General features: G+C 57.3%; 1 protein-coding gene across 7 annotated transcripts in view; it reads right to left on the bottom strand.

Moving 5' to 3' along the window:
* The window catches only part of RAP1GAP2 (RAP1 GTPase activating protein 2), a 51,065-nt gene that overhangs the window by 8,485 nt on the left and 23,768 nt on the right, over nt 1-18,812 (bottom strand). For 5 of the 7 annotated variants that reach the window (XM_058037716.1, XM_058037717.1, XM_058037718.1 and 2 more), the window contains 15 exons: nt 9,606-9,690; nt 7,105-7,140; nt 6,856-6,900; nt 6,398-6,430; nt 5,875-6,084; nt 5,377-5,480; nt 4,817-4,895; nt 4,409-4,462; nt 4,071-4,154; nt 3,109-3,209; nt 2,358-2,487; nt 2,009-2,164; nt 1,459-1,530; nt 974-1,060; nt 631-765 (listed from right to left, as the gene is read on the bottom strand). In XM_058037716.1, the coding sequence (XP_057893699.1) occupies nt 631-765; nt 974-1,060; nt 1,459-1,530; nt 2,009-2,164; nt 2,358-2,487; nt 3,109-3,209; nt 4,071-4,154; nt 4,409-4,462; nt 4,817-4,895; nt 5,377-5,480; nt 5,875-6,084; nt 6,398-6,430; nt 6,856-6,900; nt 7,105-7,140; nt 9,606-9,690 (1,411 nt within the window). Of the gene's footprint in view, nt 1-630; nt 766-973; nt 1,061-1,458; nt 1,531-2,008; nt 2,165-2,357; nt 2,488-3,108; nt 3,210-4,070; nt 4,155-4,408; nt 4,463-4,816; nt 4,896-5,376; nt 5,481-5,874; nt 6,085-6,397; nt 6,431-6,855; nt 6,901-7,104; nt 7,141-9,605; nt 9,691-16,767; nt 16,872-18,812 lie in introns of those variants that run through there. The other 2 variants (XM_058037719.1, XM_058037722.1) reach the window with 1 other exon arrangement.

The following is an 18,812-nucleotide window of genomic DNA, read 5'->3' as shown; positions in this document are numbered from 1 at the left end:
TGCTGCCCAGCCAGCCACTGTCCCTGCTGCCAGTGTCTGCTCAGAGTTTCCCCCACAGCACTTTACCCACTCCTTTTCCTCCAGCCCACATCACCTGCTTTCCCTCCCACTCACCCAGGCTCCCTCAGGCACACTCAGCACCCCTTCCCCACTCCACATCCAGCATGCTATTTCTGTTTTAAGCACAATGACCACCACCCACTTGCTGTGGCAGCTGCCCCAGGCACCCCTCCTGCTCCCTGTCCCACAGCAGTGCCAGCCAGCAGCCAGAACATGAGCAGGACATGTCCTGCCACAGCAGAGCCCAGCTGCAGGCACACTCTGTGGCAGGGGCCTGAACTGAGACCCCTCTGGGGACACGAAATGCTGCAGCACACTGGCACAGAGTGCTCAGGAGCTCTGGAGAAGTCACTCCAATGGGGACACTCCCCAACAATGCCACCGTGCCAGTTTTTGCTTGCTCCCACCGGGACCAGCTCGGGCACTCGGCAGGCTGGGCAGGCAGTGGTGGCAGCTGCCCCAACCTCCTCTCGCCACCCTACCCTCGGGGCACATCTCTTGTCCCCCAGCATGCACTGTGCCAGCCTCAGGTGCCTTCCAGGCCTGCTGCTGGCAAGGGCAGGGCTTTACCTTGAAAGACTCCAGGAAGCCTCCGTGACCGCCATTCTCCATCTTGTCCTCCTCGGGCCCCAGCCCCAGCATGGTCTGCGTGTGCCCGTGCAGCTCGTCGTGCAGGTTGTCCAGCAGGGCAGCCCGTGTCCGGTCCTGGGGAGAGCCAGGGCTCAGCCAGGGCCCGGGAGGAGCAGTGGCCCTGACCCGCGGCCCAGCCCGTCCTCTGGAGGGGACAGTCACCCATGGGCAGTGCCTCTCGTGCCTGCCAGCACCGACCCAGCTCGGCAGGGAAAGGCGGCTCTGGGGAGGGCTGGCACGGCCCCCAGAGCTGCCCCAGGCAGGGACACGGCGGCAGCGTTACCTCCAGCTTGGCAAACTTGTCGGACTTGCAGCAGGCGTTCTCAGCATTGATGAGCTTGGTCAGCAGGAACTCCCGGAACTCGGGGCTCTGCGGGGACAGAACCGAGGCACAAAACACCCTCCAGCTCAGGACTCTCTGTGTCTCTGGTAGCAAGCTGTACCAACCCAAAACCCGAGCTCTCAGCACCTGGCAGTGCCTCCAGGTGTGGAAGCACTGGTGGAAACCCAGGGGGTTTGAGGGGCTCGCCTGCACCAACACAGTGCCCCAGCACCAGAGCTGCTGCTGCTGCCTTGCTCAAGTAATGCCATGCTGTGGTGCACGGCCACTCACCCTACCATAAACACCAGGGGCCCCAATGGAAACCAAAACTAATGCAGGTCAATTCCAGCAGTCCTGTTTTCGCCAAGCCAGTGTGCGTGGACACACCTCGGACACGCGCATCTACATTTCTACATCTTGGAACACGCTTCCCTGGCAGCCCCTACCTTCTGGAACACCGGCGGGCTCGGCAGGGGCGGGCCAAAGGAGGGAACATCTTCCCGGGCTGTGACTGACACCTGGGGAGCCAAGAGATGTGTTATTCCCAGGGGTGCAGCAGGATAACAGGGTCTGTGCCACCTACACCCAGGTGATATGTCAGACTGTTCCAAGGCACATTCAAACGCTCAGGATCATCAAAACTCTTTAACAAATGAGCTGTTTCACAAACATGTATTTCATGTACTACTGTCTGTTTACACACACATTCTGTCACAGTGCATACATAACATACCTGTGTGCACACGTGTGTGTGCTCAGCACACAGGTACAAATCCCCACCAGGCCTAACACTGACTGCATCACTGAGCACAGGGCAAGTGCCCTGGGCAGCCTGTGCTGGGGCTCACCACCCTCAGAGGGAAGAATTTCCTGCTAATCTCTAATCTAACCCTACTTTTGCAAGTGGGAAGCCATTCCCCCTCGTCCTGTCACTCCATGCCCCTGTCAAAAGATGCTGAAGCAAAACTGTGTGGGTGACACTGGGACTGCCCTCACCTTGTATGCTGTATTGTCTGCCTCGGGGTTCTCCACCTGCACCACGATGTAGGCGTGCAGGAAGTTGGAGGCAATCATGTCTGGCACGAATGGCGTGTTCTCCTCTTGGAAGATAATTGCCACTATGTCGTTGCCAATGTGCCTCTTCCTCTGGAGCTAAACCAGCAGGGAGAACATTGGGTCAGTAAAACCAGGCAGCTCTGCTCCTGCAGCAGCAAGTGCCAGTCCCGTGCCGTGGAGCCAAGCAGCCCCATGCCACGGGCCAGGGCTCAGCAGGGCCCACAGCACTGGGCAGCGTCAGGGCATCCCCACTCAGACCCCTCTGAGCAAGCAGCCACGTCTCTCTTACTTGTTGTGTGTCTCCTTCGGTAAAAGGCAGCTTGGTGGAGACATGAAACATTATCTCCCTGTCCCTGAACACCGTGTACACAGACTCCACTCCCGTCTGCCCATGGCTGACATCCAGGCCTCCTCGAAAACTGGAGATCAAGGGAAAGGCGGAGAGAAGCTCAGAGATGTTAATTGAAAGCTTCACAGGGAGCACCAGCGGCTGTCAGGGGACAGGCTGATGAAGAGCCCAGCTCATTTATCTTTATCTAGCAGCGAGCAAACGGGAAAGAACAAACCGTGCGTCATGTGCTGCAACCAGCCATCGCTGTCACCAGCCTGAAATACAGGGTGCACACAAGGCAGGGCTGGTCAGCAGGGCTGACCACGGCCATGGGCACGAGCCGTGGCCTCCCCATCCCTCACCAGCAGCGGGGTCTCTGCCTGCACGGTGGGACTGCCCGGAGGCACCCGTGGCTGAGCCGCGACGCCCGGCACAGCACACTGCCACAGACTGCCTTCCATCTACGGCTGAATATAGCCAGATTTTATCACAACCTCAAAGCTGCAGGAAAAGAAATTTTTCTCTCTTGGCAGCTCTAATTTTTTTTAACTCCCCCAGCCTTGAAAAACAAGCCAAAACTATATTTGCTTCTGCTCCGCACATCCCGCTCAAGAGCGAGATGACTTCTGTTCTCACACATAGATATTTTTACATATGACATGGTCTCTTGTTAATGTATTTGTAAAATCATCCTTTTTATTTAACTTACCCTTTGAAGTCCTGGAGAGTTATGGTGTCTCCCAGAAAACTTAAGAAGTTCTTGAAGGCAGTGCTCTCTTCATTATTGCCAAACAGCTCCTCCTCTTGTGTCTACGAAACACAGGGTGCATGTGCTGACAGCCCCAATTTCCCTGCCTGTCCAATCCCCTGCCACCTCCAGCTCTAGCCATGGTGTCCCTGGGGTCTGACCAGCACCTTGTTCCCTGGTGTCCTGCACAGCCACAGGCTGCTTCCCCACCTCTGCTCCCCGGCTGGCACCACCACACTCCCCACCAGCACCATCCACGGGCTGCACAGCCCGCTCAGCACCCAGCACAGCCCAGGGCAAAGCTGCTGAGAGCCTCCTCTGGGCCCCAGCAGGGCCTTAGGACAATGTCCAGGAAATACCAAACCAGAAGTGAATCCTCTGTTGAAAAATCCCTAGTCATCTCCTGCTTGCCGTATTTCAAAACAATGAGACCCTAATTACAGCCTTGCACGAGTCACTCAATCCAACCCAAAATGCAATACGTAGAGTGCCTGTCAGAGTAATTCTCAGTGAGTTCTGAGGCTGAGTTCTGCACTCCCCATCCAGAGTCCCCCTGCTAATGACAGCACTTTCAGCAAGCGCCTCTCTTCAGAGCCCACAGTCCCTCCAGACAAACGTAGCTGTTTAGCTGTCTAAACATATATCTGATTAAAATACCACGCCTGCTAAAATCCATTTTCACATCCGCTTTTCCCTACAGCAACTTGTGGGCTGATTTCCATACTGAGACTTTTCAGTCATATAATTTTTTAATGAGTGGGGAAAACATCCGAGCAATGAGAAACACAGTCAGTGAGGACAGCCAGTGCCACGAGGTGCTGCACGTGGCAGAACCAAGGTCAGAGTTGAGCCTGTGCTCCTGAAATGTGCATCTCTGGGATCACTGGGACATGCTCCATGAAAGCAGCGTGGGGACAACTCACCTGCCTGAACTTCTGATAGATCACACCAAACTTGAACGTGTTGTTGACCTCATGCTCATCATAGGACACTATCATCTGGGATGCCTGCAGGAAAGCAAAATGCCAATAGTTTCGTCTGGTGGTTCAAAATGTGATGGCCAAAAGATCCATGGAGAGGGGTGAGGAGAGCCCACCAGAGCTGCAGCAGGGTACAACAACAGCTGGGCAGCATCAGGGGAGTGGAAGGGGGAAAGAAGCCAAATTCCCAAATAATTAGGCTAAAAGTTTTCAACAGTGGCCCAGGTGTGGTTCTCAGTGTCCCTGCAGAACACACAACCAACTTGGGCAAGTTAGCTCACCTTGGGGTAGAGAACCGGGTTAAACTTCAGCCCAGAGGCATCGTCACAGAAGGCCTGTGGGCAAGGGGAAGGAGTAGTGAGTGCCAGGTCCTGGGCCAAAACTTCAGCCATCAATGTCTTATAAAGAAGACAAATACAGTCTCCAATGGCAGGAGCTCCCCACTTCACATCCACCATTGGGATGCCCCATGGCCTGGCTGGCCCCGACTGAGGATGCAGCAAGCCAGGTCCCAGGTCCCTCCGTGTCAAAGGAGAGCCCCTTGCTCTCCTTGCAGGAAAACAACAGCACCACCCAAGTGCCCCTTGACCTGAGAGCCCAGGCACTGCTGCCCAACACTGCCCAGCACTGCCCAGCACTGCCTGGCACAGGCTTTGCTGCACGAGTTCCAGCCAAGCCAGAAAATTCACCTTTGCAATCTGGGGGATACTCGGGAGTTTGCTGAATCCTGCCAATGGGATCCTTTCATGCAACGTCTTCACTTTAGACCTGGCAAAGAAACAACGAGCACACAGATGTCAGAGTGTCTACAGCAAAGCAGCACCCGCTGTTGGGAAACACAGTTGTGCTGCATTTGTTGGGCCTGGTTAGTGAGCAAAGGCTCGATTTGTCTTCTCATCTCTTAAAATATTCATAGTTCGAGGGAAATGACACAATGGTTCAGACATGCTGGGTCCTGTCAGCTTATGGAGGGATAGTGAGAGAAGTGACTGGTGTTATCCCAGGGAGGATTAAACCCCAGAGGTTTATGTTCAGTTCCAGCAGGTTTAGTGACAGATCAAAGTCTCACGTTCATTATCACGTTTAGGCAGTCTCAGCACAGAAACACAGGGATGCTGCCACTGCCTCCCATCCCACCCAGACCCCTCCACATGCTGCCAGTCCAGCCCAAGCACCTGCTGTAGAAACAGACCCAGGGACTCACAAAGAGAGAATATTTTGTTAAACAAAGATTTTTTTTTTTCTGTACCTGAGTATAACCCTTAAATATTCTGTGCCATCTGTCTCCTCGCATTTAACAGAAAGGATCAGATTTCCAAGGCTGCTGGCTGTACAGTAGAAATTTAAATGATCCTAAAAATAGAAAACAGCATGTTAGCAGCCGGGAAGCAACGCGCCGATGGCAAGGACACTGCCTGGCCACTCACCTGCCACCCCACAGCCGCCCACCGCCCACCCCTTGCCAGGAGCAGGGCTGTGAGCAGGAGGGCAGGGGCTGCCCTACAGGCCCCGTGTCTGGCTGAGCCCCAGGGGCAGGAGGCCCAGAGCCAACAGCCCCATTGGTGTCACAGGAGACCTGTGCCCGTGGGGCTGGGGCAAAGCCACACGTGTGGCCATCACTGCCATGCTGGGAACCCACCATTGCTCCATTCCCTGCAAGGAGGGAAATTGTAAACTCGCCCATTTTGCTCTCAACCGGAGAGTTTTCTTAGCCAAAGGGTTGAGGCCGTGGGGTGGAGAAACCCACCTTCCCCAGGAAATGCTTGCGGTAGGCTCTGGCCTCTCCCTTGCACTCCAGCTTGTAGCCATAGGTGCTGGGGCTGAGGTTTTCCTCCTCCTCCTCGCAGATGCTGCTGTCAGATGAGGTGGGCGTGCCAAGGTTTTCTGGGTCTTCTATCCAGTACCCCCCAAACTGGGGCAGGATGATCAGTGGGTATGGGCTGCCCTTCTCCAGGATCTGCAGAGACATGTGCCACGAGGGCTCAGGCAGGATTGGGGTGTGGATGTGGGATGCAGAGCTCACTGCTCCATGTTTTGCCCCTCTACTGCAGCAGACCCCAGCCCTGGAGGGACAAGTCCAGCCCCTCTCTGAAACCTCTTCTCTGTGACAGAAGAGGGCACATGCTACTGAGGAAAAGCCACAAAGGTAGGGAGGAGGAACTTGCTTTATGAAGTTCCTCTTAGAAACAGAATCTCCACCAATTCCTCTGCCATCAGCAGTTTTGGAAAGGCATTCACCAGAAGGTGTTCAGGGGGTTCAGGGCACCCACCTCATCGATGCTGGGGTACGGGATGTAGTCTTCCTGGAAAAAGGAACCAAAACATCATCCATGACCATCTGCTCCCCCGGCTGTCCCTTAAAACCCCAGCCCTGCCCACCCAAGCCAGGGAATGCCTCCAGCACCTGCTGGTCCCTTGCAGGAAGGCACCAATGCAAGCTAAGCCCTGCCTAAAGGGAGTTCCTCCACTGGTGCAACTTCCAGTGCAGTGGCAAACGCCAACCCTTTTGCACAGCTGGGAGCTGACCTGCACTGGGCTGGGCATAAAGCTGGATTAGGGATTTACAGGCACCATGCTCCCATCTCTGCAATTCAATCAGTGCCTTGTTTTTAGATAACATCCAAATCCTTCCCAGCCCTGTGAGTGACTGTCTTTGACAATCACAATAAACCTCCGAGATGGGGGGGACACTTGAAGAGATGCCCCCAGGAAACAAAAATCAACCAACCTTGTGTTTTTGGCTTCCAGACCTCTGTTCTTCCAGTTTTGGTGCCTGTTTGGAACAAAATGAATGCATTTTAGATGCTTTGACCCACACAGGGGGTCAGTCCACCAGCATGAGGGTATTTTGCTACATGGAGATCACTCCAATCCAAGTGGCTGGAAGGTGAGGTCTGTTCCTGGGACAGGCCCTCTGCCCTCAGGGGCTGTGCTGGGGCAAACACCCCGAGCTTCTGGCAGGCACACTGCTGCTCACCTGCATTTTTTCCAGCATTTCGAAGAATTCTGCCGACTGAAAAGAAAAGAAGGAAATCGACTGTTTGAGAAAAGCAGACACAAAGCAAGCCAGTCCAAGCCACATGACAGCAGGGACACTGGACCCCCACCCCGAGCATTTGTCCTGCTCCCTGAATGTGACCAAGCAGCTGGGATTCCCATGCAGCCCCACCTGGAGCTCAGCATCATTGCTGCAGCTGCCCTTGCCAGAAGCCCTCGACCCCCAAAATGCCGAGCTTTGAGCACGTTTGATCAGGGGCCTTGAATCATCTATTTTCTTAATCACAGCAGCACTGGTGAAGCTGCTGCCTGTGGTGCTGGGCTGCCCAGCGCAGGGTTAATCCCCCTTGCCGCAGGAACTAAAGAGATTACTGAGCTGCTCCCGCTGGAATCCCCGTGGTGCTGCCCGGCCCGGGAGCGCGGGGCAGGAGCCGCGCACAGGGCGAGCGGCCCTGCACCCTGGGTGACACCGAGGGGCCCAGGGACAGGAGCCCACCGGGGCGGGCGCAGCCCCCACAGCCCCTCCGGAGAGCCCGGACCCCACTGACGGCTCAGCCGCGCTCGGCCTCGGCACCTGCAGGTAACCCTGCTCCGATGTACCTGAGCTCCCGGCGGGGCCGTCCGGGAGCTGCTCGGGGCCGCGGCTCCCGCACCGCTCCTCTCCGCTCCGCAGCAGCCGGACCGGCCGGACAGTCCCGATCCCCCTCCCAGCTCTTGCTGCCGCCAGGTACACACAAACGAAGCACCCAGCCAGGCTGCGGCTGTGAACGCGGCTCTCCCCTAAGCCCCTAAGTGGCTTTTCTGGAGGCGGCCGCCCCCGCCCCGTCCCTTGGCTCTGCCCTCCTTTCACCGGGCCGGGAGCGGCAGATTCCCCCAGGGAAAGGCGGCATCAGCAGCCCCCATCCCAGCGGCGGCCAGAAACGGCTCGCGGGAGGGACACGCGTGATTTGGAGCCAAAAAAAGGGGTCATGGTAACAAGGGGAAAGGCAAGGGGGATGATTTTTAGCGAGCCCTTAGAATAGACTAATTTCTCAAAAGACAAAAAAAAAAAAAAATAAAGGAAAAAACAGAGGAGAGGATGAAGAAATGAAAATCAAAGGAAAAGAAAAGTCTCAGAGACATTTTTTCCTTTAATATTTGTGGTGAGCAAAGGTCGAATATACAGCACAAGCAGTCTGTGGCTGCCAGCACAGGTGGGGCAGCTGTGCCTCGGACACCGCCCTGGCTGTTTCCAGCTTTAGACCATGCCCCTCCTCACCTAACACACCTGAGGGAGTCAAAAAGAAAAACCCCAGGCTCAGACAGCTCTGTGCCCACAGCAGAATACTCTTTGAAAAGTCCTCCTTAGTTTGATCTTGGTTTGGATTCTGTTTATCTCCAGGTACAAATGTTCCAGGGTAGTTTCAGGTCCTGCTCTACCAGTAACCAGAGCCAAGACCTGACCTCACGGTGGCACCAGACCCAGGTGCTACAGTGAGCCCCACAGAAAATGCCACACGTACTGAGCAAAGCCTGCAGCTCCCCAGAGAGCTGTGCACACCTAGAGCCAGCTTTGCTGGGCCACAAAGGAAAGGACGGAAAGAAAACCCTGCACCAGGCAGGAGCAGAGTGGAGGGCAGCAAGCAGAGCTGGGCACCCCTGCCCAGCACTCTCCCACAGATGTCACAGCCCTGGAAGAAATCTGTTACCTTCCCGAATAGAGGAAATCTATTACCATCGCTCCCCGCCCGCATCAGCCGCACAGCCCGAGCTCCTCAGGGGCACCCAGCAAAGCCGCAGCCCGGCCATCCCGCCCAGCCCCGCCTCCCCTCGGGGATGGTTCCTCAAGCCAGAGGCGCAGCCGGACAGCCGGATTGTTATTCCAAAGGGTGGCAGCGCCCGAACAAGCTGGGCGGGAGGCAGGTGCGGTTTGCTGGGACGGGCGGGGTTTGCGGGGACGGACAGGTGGGACAGGCACAGCTCAGGGTGCCCGGCCCCGCGGCGGGCACAGCGCCTGCCCATGCGGGCACAGAGCGACCGGCCCGGGGCTGGGAGGGTCAGTGGGAGGGAATCGCACTGGGAATCACACAGAGCCACCCGGCCCGGGGCTGGGAGGGTCAATGGGAAGGAATCACACTGGAAATCACACAGAGCCACCCGGCCCGGGGCTGGGAGGGTCGCTGGCAGGGAATCACACTGGGAATCACACAGAGCCACCCGGCCCGGGGCTGGGAGGGTCGGTGGCAGGGAAGCAGCCCCGGGACCCAGCGCCCCGCCTGGCAGCGCCGCTCGCGGCGGCGGAACGGGAGCGTCGGTGCGGGACGGGCCGCACGCACGGCCGCCGCCGCGGGGGGAGAGGGACGGAGCCGGAACAGGCTGCCGGCTGGATGGCAGACACCACCTGCTGCTGCTCCTGCGGGAACAGCCCCGCTCCCTGCAGCCGCTGCGTTGGCAGCTCCGCTCCCCGCCAGCCCGGCGCTCCGCAGCCGGCCCCGCACTCACCTTCATGGTCGGGGGCGCCGTCAGCGGGGGGGACAGCGGCCGCTCCGGGACGGCCACATCCGTGCTGTTCAGCAGCTCCTGCTTCCTGGAAAACCAAACACAGGCAGGTCAGCTCCCCCCGCCCCAGCCAGGGCACCAGGCAGGAGATAAGCGTTATCTCCCTTGGCAAAGCCGGGGTTGTGCAGCTGCCTGTACAGTAATATCTGGAATCTGAGAAAAAACCCAGCAGACAGTGTGAGGAGGTGATAAAAGCCATCAGAAGAGCCCGTGCCCAGCGTGGGCTGCGAGTCCCCAGGTGTAGTGCTGGTGGTGCAGGCACAGCAGGGCTGTTCCTATGACAGGAGCCAGCCATCCCCACGGCTTCCCTCCCCACCTGGGCAGGACCTGCGGCTGAGCAGCCCTGTGGCAGCAAAGGAGGCTCAGGGACACCCAGGGACACCCCAGCACGGGAGGGACACAGCTGAGGGCCCCAACACAGCACCTGGCACCCGATTTGGAAGTACCAAGAGCATCATGAAGACGCAAGACCACAGGAAAGCAGAAAGCAGCCCCTGTGCCACGGAGCTGTCAAGACAGCCCCCCAAAAGTCCCCTAAGCTTTGGGAAAGTACGGCCTCAGCCCTCCCCTGAACAAGATTCCCATCCCCGTCGCCCGGCGGTTCCCGGGCAGGCAGCCACGCCATCACACAGCGGCACTGCCAGATGCTCCTCCGGGAGTCAGAAAATCTGAGATTTAATTTAGTTTCCTCTCGTCCCTGCCAGGTTAGTCCTGCAGAAACCGGGCCAAAATGTCCAACTGTTTATCTCTCGGTAACGAGGTTTGGTTCCCATGGCAGCGCGCCCCGGGATGCTCCACGCGGCGCCGGCACCGATCCCGCCGGGCTCTCCAGCACAGCTCCTGCTGCAGGAACACCCTGAAGCGCCTGCCCTCCCCACGGCCCAGCGCCCCGGGCTGCCCTCCCAGGCCCCGGGACTTGCGACAGCGGGTGGCAAACGCCGGCTGGTCAGGGGTGCCTGCAGCCCCTCCTCAGCAGGCACGGAGGGGCTGGGCAATGAGCTGGGGAGGCAGCAGGGATGCTGGGGAGGCAAAGTGGCACCAGCAGCACCATCCTACTCACAGCCAGGGGAGTCATGGCCCCACCTGGGCTGTGCCAGCAACACGGGCTTAGCCAGAGGCACCGGGGGCAATATCCACTGCATTGTGCCCAAATGTGAATCCAGACCAAGAACTGGTGTTTCACATTACATTAAATCAAAGTAAATCTTCTTTCTCTCTTTTTCATATCAGAGCAGGTTAAACTTACATTATTACACCTCATTTGAGCTCCTGGTATCTTCTAGTTTTTCAGTGCAAGAAATTAAGTGAAGCAATGTGGGGCAATAGCAGAATTCCCATCCTGCCCACCCATACTGTTTATCAAGCTCCTTCCCTCTCTGCTCTCCACAACCTCACCCTGTCTCTGCTGCTGAAAAATGCCGAGATGACAGATTTTCCTTGTTTGCTCTTTGACTTTCTAGGACACTAAAGCACAGCCTGATCTGGAGCAAACCACTCATCCTCTGCTCTCCTTGCTTTGAACCCTGAGCTCTGCCTGATTGCACTTAGCTGCACAGTGGCCTCAAAGGCATAAAACAGATACGACTTTGAAAAGATTAAAGTTACAGGGATGCGCACAAATAATTTGATTTGATCTGGGATTTGTAGTGGGTTGCCATAGCATCATATTCTAAGTATTATAAAATCACCCAACTTAACAACATGTTCCTCTGTCACATGCTGGCTGCTTCTTTGGGGCCAAACTGCTGGAACTGCTCCTGCAGTTCCGGGAGAGCAAAACAAGCCCATCCCCAACGACTGCTTGGAACGGGCCCCTGCGCTGAGAATCTGTTATGGTAAAGTCCAACCACAGACGCCGATGATTCAGCCCGCCATCAGCGCTGGGGTCAAGGGCCGGCGCCCGTTTCCCAAACTGATTGCCCTCGGGGGATGGTAAATGAGCCAGGGGAAGGTTAGCACGCCTTTGTCAGTGCACCGGGGCTCACAGCAGCCCCGCTCAGTGACCCGGTCCCCAGATGGCACTGAGGGCGCCTCTCTGCACAGCCTGAAGCACAGCAGGGGTGGCAGGTGCCCACCCCAGCGAGGATGGGCGTTGGGGACCTCCCTTTGCCTCTCCCTGGCACCACAGGAGAGGCACAGCCCCAGCATGGGCAGCCAAAGGGCACAGCGCGGTGTGCTCTCCCCAAGGGGGCACCTGGCAGCTGCCAGGGGGCTCTGCCCGCCCCTGATGCCCCCGTGTCCACCCTGGCCAGGGCCACGGCCGGGCACCAGCGCACAGGAAGGGCCAGGAGCCGGCGGCCGGACACCAGCCTCTCCAGAAGGAAACGTGGGCATCGCTTCTGTAATTATTTCTTTGTTTTTCTCGTTAGGCAAATTAAGACACAAGGAAAAAGAGAGAATTAGAATCCTGCATTCTTAGTAAATCTAATTAAGGAAATACCTTAATGCGGTTATGGCAGGGCCGACTGCAGGGTTTCCGAAGGGAGTCTGAGATCACCCCAGCCATCCCGGCCCCCAGGACTGTGCTGGGGACCTGTCGTCAGCTCTAGGGAGGCAAAGCCCACCTGCCAAGGGCTGCTCTCCTGGCTTCTTCCAGAGGGAGAAAATGGGGATTTCCCCCCCTTTTTGGGGGGAAACCACGGACACCGGTGAGTTTCCAGCACAGCAAGGGCAGGTGAGGTCTTGCTCTTTAAAGCATCCCTGATCACAGTCCCAAAGCACCTTCAAATTAATATCCTGTATTTAATAAACCCCATTGACATACTGAAATTCTGATTAATAAGTGCTGCTCAGCACAGAGCCAAGGCTGCCTGGACCCCTGGCGTGTTCCCATCCAGACCCTGACTCACGGTGCTCACTTCTCTCCTGCTCTCTCAAGTCAAAGCCTGATGAAAAACCCCCAGTGCCTCCCACCTCCTCATTGTGTCCATCTGATTTGTTTCCCAGACAGGCTCTAAATCAACACAGTACCTTTAGATAAACCCCAGGTGGGGAGGGGAGATGCCAGCATATTACCTGACATGGTGAATGCTCCACATGTGCTTGGCTCTACTCTGTCAGGATGTGCAAATGGGATGGGAGCAGCCCAGGTTACCCGTATGCCTGTGCTTAATTCCACAGATCAAACCTGGCCTAAGGAGGTACCAAACTCCTGCAGCAACAAGTCCTGCCTGTCAGATGCCTCATCCTTGAGAAGGTCAGCAATGACTCTCCTGTAAATTAACAGCCTCTATTTTTGGACTCGTAATTTTTTATCCTTGATGGGCATCACCTTGCCAGCTGCTTCCTTTTTAGTTTATTTCACATTGCATGCCTGATCTCCTAAGTTTCCAGAGGGGATGTGCTTCCCTATCACTTTCCATCCTGCCCCTAGCCAGGCTCAGCCCTGCCCACAGCGGGCAGTGGGGCACAGGCTGCTCGTCTCCCCTCTGGGGGCTCCTCTCATGCCCCACACAGCTGGGACTGACCCCTGGCTCCCGGGACACGAGCACCTGCTGACACACCAGGCGGAGCAGCACGGCCAGGGGCCCTTGCCAGCTGCTCACAAATTGCAGAAGAAAACAAAAACAAAAAAAAAAAAAAAACCACCCAAAAAAACCTGTGGGTTTTTGCATCACAGACAAGGGCACCTTGCTGTGAGTTTACACCTGGAAATCTGCAGTGAGTGCCTGAATGAAGAACCTTGCCCTGACTTTGAGCAGCTCTCCACCCAATCCCAGGATGCCAGGCAGGCAAGATCTCGCTGCATCATCACTCATCCCACGGAGGACATCAGCAGAGGACATGCACTGCTGCAGGCTCCCACTGATGTCAGACAGCTGTGGGGCTCCAGAATCCCCCCCAGGCATGGGGTGCAGCCCAAGCACTCGCTGCTGCAGAGCTGCAGGACCCTTGGGCAGAGCCCCTGCTATGGAACATCTTCCCTAGAAACTCATTTACCTTGTTATGTCCTGGCTCAGCTTAGCCCTATTCAGCAGCGTTGCCTTCTCACATCGAAGCCTGAGAGTCAGCAAAAAAAAAGTGCAGCATTTTCTCATCTACATTTCTTGCAATAAATTACATCTTTGCAAACTGCCAGCCTGCACCTGCACACACGCAGCGTCCCCAGCACTCTGTCCTCAGCCCTGCTCAGAGAAAGGTGACATTTAACTGCCACTGGGGTTGGCTTTAATTGCCCCTCCAAACAGCAAATAAACTTTGTTGAACAGTTCAGGGCACTGTGTGCCTGAGCAGGCAGGATCCCAGCTGCCTGCCCGGCCATGGGGTCCCTGCTGCAGCACACAGTGCCCGTCCTGCTGGGCAGGGGGGCCAGCAAGGGGCTGGCTCCTGCTTTGCCTGCACCTCTACAGACACTGGAATCTGCCCAGCTGGCCAAGGGCTTCCCACTGGGCCAGGCCAGGCCAGGCCAGTGCAGCTCAAAATGCAGTAATGGTGAAAAGAAGTTTTTATCTTTCACAAAATGTGCTGCCTACTCTGCCTTGCAGGAACAGAGAAAGTGGCAATTTCCTGCAGATCTGGGTAAATCAGCCAAGGCACTTGCAGACATTTTCAGACCAGAAGGCTCGTCTGATCCTATTCCTGCCAAACCCGAGCCAGGAACCTCGGGCAGCCGTTTCTGAGCTGATTCAATAATTTGCAAATTGCAGAGAACAGCTCCCAGAAACCTGCGTCTCCAAACGCCATGGCACTGCTGCCAAAGGGCTGTGAGAGGAGAATGCCCCACACCAGGGCACCCACCCACCAGCTCTTGCCTGTCAGAGGGCAGCCACCACAGAATCACCTCACTTGCATGTGGGACAGTTGGGAAAACTCATTTAGATATAAATACAGTTCCAAATCCCAGGTTCTCAGAGGAAAGGAGGAGCCCACAGCAGCAGCCACCCCCCAGACCTCCCCGCTCCTCCCCTCCAGCTCAGGTGTGCAGGGGAGGCACAGGTGAGAAGAGTGCAGGTGAAGGGGGCAGGTGAGCATCACCAGCTCTGCCAGGGGAGCCTGGTGTGCTGCACTGCACTTCGCTGGGCTGCTGAAAAGGAGGGACATGGGCCACCACAGACTCTGCAGCTGCCACTGATCCTGCCAGGCTTGCATATGGCTCATGGAAAGCAAAATTCAATTGCAAATGCAGAACAAAGACTGAATGTAGGAGGGAAAAAAGCAAATAGGAGCAGGTGGAGGAACAGAGTCCCTTTTGACGATGCCGCTAGCAGTCCCTTCCTTTTCCTGCAGATTATGTCACTTTGATGGCCCTGGCAGCTTGCATAAGATGAAACAACCACCGTAAAGCACTGCTTGGATTCTTGCAATCACTCCCATGGAGGCTCCTCAGTCCATGGCAGACAGAAAAAACCTCCTCAGGGTCTTTTTCTCCCCCTGAGAAATCTGCGTGACTCTTGTTGCACTCAGTAAACCCTGCAGCAAGAGGCGCACTGAGACACTTTGTGCACAACATGATGCTGGGGGAAAAAAAGAAAAGGAAAACCGGGCTCAGACATCACAGGGCAGATTCCAGTGCAAGTTCAGAGCCAGGTTTTTTCTAAGCACTCCAGTGTCATGTTGAGCTCATTCATAAAAACCTCGTACCTGGGGGAAAGACAACTCTAAGGCAAAGTCTTCCTTGTGTCACCAGTAAAGCACTCCCTGCCCTTGAGGCAAATGCAGGATTGGCCAGTGAGTTTCACTGGATACAACATCCAGAGGATCATCTGGGTCCCCCCAGTGTCACTCTGCACTTGCACAGTCCCCACACATGTGAAGGCAGGAGGAGAGACCCCAGCCAGCCAGTCCCTCCCTACACACCAGCTGGTAGCTGGAGCCCATGGCCCAAGGGCAGAGCTACGGCCAGAACGGGCCTGGGCTAAACAGGACAAAACCCCAGGAGCAACAGCAGGGCAGGAACAGTCAAGCCCAGCAGGAGCCCCAGCACAGTCCCCATGCCTTCATTCCAGCCCAGCACAGGGGACCCAGCCACGGCTCAGCTCAGGTGAGCAGACATTGCTGCTGCTCATTCAGGACCTGCACGCTGGCTTTTCCCAACCGCTCTGCTTCGATGATCTACCTAAGAGCCCAGCAAGAGAGACAAAAATACCTCAAACCAGCAAGTGACACAGGAACTCCCCAGGAACACCAATGCTCAGTCTTTGGTGCATCACTGACATCCTGCTCTCCATGGCACCAGCTGTCCAAGGCAAAGTCCCAATGCCAGCAGCACTGAAAAATGGGGTACAAGCCCTGCAATCCACAACTGATGGCAGACAAAAAGCTTCATCCTCAGTCACCTCACTCTGATTTTTCACGCTTATAAATTAGGGAGCGAGGGAATATTTTACAATAACGATTGCAAATAATCATTTCTTCACTCATTTTAGTTTGGTACAAAATCACGAATTACACCAAGGAAAAGAAAGAAACAAAAAAACCCTCAGCCTGCAGCAGGGCCCATGTTGCTTCCACCCTGAAACAGAGGTACAGACACTGCGAGGTTCGGGTGCATATTTCTGACTATTTTTAACGGCAAAGTTGCCGGAGCAGCAGAGTCCGGGAGGAGAAAGCTCCCTGCCCGGGCAGCCCGCACAGATCAGCGCGGGGTCAGGCAGTCTTCGAGGCCAGCAGCGGCTCCGTGCGGAGCGCTGCGAGCAGGCCATTTCCTACGGCACAAAGTTGGACACCAAGTCCAGCCCGTGGCTCGGCAATGAAAGATGAAACCGTGTGTCAGCTGTTCCCGCCGCAGACAAAGCTGCGGAGCCGAGTCACGGCAGAGCCGCCCGGAGCCCCCCGAGCACGGCGCTGCTTCTCTCGGTGCGGCGGCAGCGGGGGCTCACCTGCCCGGTGCGGGCCCGGCGCACCCGCACTGACCAGCGGGGCCGGAGCGCGGCTCCCGGCGCCCTCACACGGCGGGCGGGTCACCGTTACCGGCCCCTGCTCCCCGGCACCGCTCCGGCGCCCGGCGCGCACCGCCAGCGGGTCACGGTTACCCCGGTGTCCGTTTCCAGCTCCCGGTACCGCCGCCGACACCCCACCCGGTGATTCCCTCCGCCGCCGGCCCCGCGTCCCCCGCAGCCCCCGGCTGTGCCCGGCCCACGGTACCGGGCGCTGCCCGCGGCGTCACCTTCTCTCGCTGCTCTGCCGGGAGCGGTGCAGGAGCCCGATCAGCACCACGGCCGCCCGCACCCCCGCGCGCCGGGACCGCGTCCTGCCGCCCGCCCGGGACATCGCCGCTGCCGCCGCCGCCGCCACCGAGCGCCGGCACCGGCGGGGGCGGCGGCGCGTCCACGGCCGCGACCGCCCCCGCCCCGCGCCGCCCCGCGCGCGCCCCGCGCCGCCGGTAACGAGCGCGGGGCCGGCACCGGAGCCCCGCGGGAGCCGCTGCGGAATGGCGGCAGCTCTGCCCCCTCCCTGCAGACCCCCGGACACCCCCGGGCCGGGCCGGGCCGGGCCGCGGGCGGGCGGGGCTCGGAGCGCGTCACGGGCCCGGGGAGCGGACGGTCGGCGGCACAGCCCGGGCGCCCCGGTACCGAGGCTTTCCCGGCTCTCCCGGCTGCCGCAGCCCGGGCTCCTCGAGGGGCGCAGCGCCAGCGCAGCCCCTTCAGCCCCCTCAGAGGGAGGACTCGCTCCTGCCCCACAGACGGGTCCTCACCGCAGCAAACCCCGCAGGAGCTCCCGGCTGGTCCCAGCCCGGCCCTGCCATCCATCCCTCTGCCATGGAGCATCCCTCCCCCCCCGCGGCATCGGGACAGCACGGGGCCTCCAGCCTGTCCCTCACACCGGGAGCTGCCACACAGCTCCCTCCAGGAAATGATTTCTTTTTTTTATTAAGTAAACTGTAAATTATCTACTTCTCACTTCAGCACCTTTCCCTGGAAGTCCTCGTTGCCATGGTGATAAAACACCCAGGTCCCTCTGCCCCCCTTATCTCACCTCTCTCCTTGGCCAGTTCAATTTTCACAGGAATTAGACACAGGACAAGCTACAGCTCTTTGAGCTCTTCCCAACCTAAGGGATGGAGCACCATCCCCACTGCCAGCAGGTGTGGGATCATTCAAGACAACATCCAGGTGCGGGATCATTCGTGAGAGCACCCACCCAGCCCAGGACGGGACACGGGCACCTGCCCAAACCTGCTGGCTCTCCGTACCCCTGCAGCCATTAGGAACAGTCAAACAATCCTCCTGCAGCTGGTCCAGCCCACTGCCCTGGGTGGGTGCACCCAGCCTGGCCTCGGAGCAGGGAGGGCAGGAGCTCCCCGGCAGTGGCACACAGGTGCAGGGCCCCTGGGGCAGCTCCAAGTGCCACAGCCAGCTCAGGGTTTGGGGGGACCCTGCCACAAACAGCAATCTGTTATGGGGCACACACAGGCTGCAGGCAAGCACATCCACCATCCATTCGAGCAGGACCTGAGCAGCTCCCAGGGAAGGATGGCCAAAAAGGCCCCTGCTCCCCACGCACAGAGCCGGAGCTGCCTGGAAACCCCCAGCTGGGGCAGTCAATCATTAACAGTGCATGGGGCTCCCCTGGCAAAGCCTGTAATAAATGTGTTTGCTCAGGAGAAACAGCTTGCAGAGGCCGCAGAGCACATCTGGCAGGGAACAGCCGCTCCTGCTGCCTCAGCCCGCCTGTCACACTCCTGCTTCACCCACCGCCCTGCCTGTCACCCTCCTGCCTACCACCCTTAAGGAGATCAACACAACCTCAGCTCTGGCCTTCTCTATCTAAATGTTTCAGCAGAATCTCTAATCAGATGGATTCCCTAAATGCCACCATAACAAAGCCCCTATCATTGCTGTAATCTCTTTCTGTATCCTACTGTAAGCCAGATAAAAGCAGGTGTGATGTTATTTTTGTTGGTGCACCGCATGAATTCACCCCAGATGAACCAGACAGCATTTCAGTGTCACCACAGCACCCATCCCGACCTACACTGTGCACATGGAGCACTCCAGAGAGCCAAGACCCAAACTGAAACCCAGGATCAGTATTTCTGTGTTTCACCAGATCTCGAGGTCCCTGGGGAGAGAGGCAGCAGCAATTCCAGCAGACAAGTGTTGAGGTACCCACTTTCTCACAGGAAAAAGTCCAACTCATTCTCCAAAAATTCCAAAAGGCATTTCTGTCTCCTCAGAACAACATCAGATGATGCCAAACTCTGAATGCTGG

Source organism: Melospiza georgiana, chromosome 19 (genome assembly GCF_028018845.1).
Source record: "Melospiza georgiana isolate bMelGeo1 chromosome 19, bMelGeo1.pri, whole genome shotgun sequence".
Classification (NCBI taxonomy): Eukaryota; Metazoa; Chordata; class Aves; order Passeriformes; family Passerellidae; genus Melospiza; species Melospiza georgiana.
This window is presented reverse-complemented; position numbering and strand designations above follow the sequence as displayed.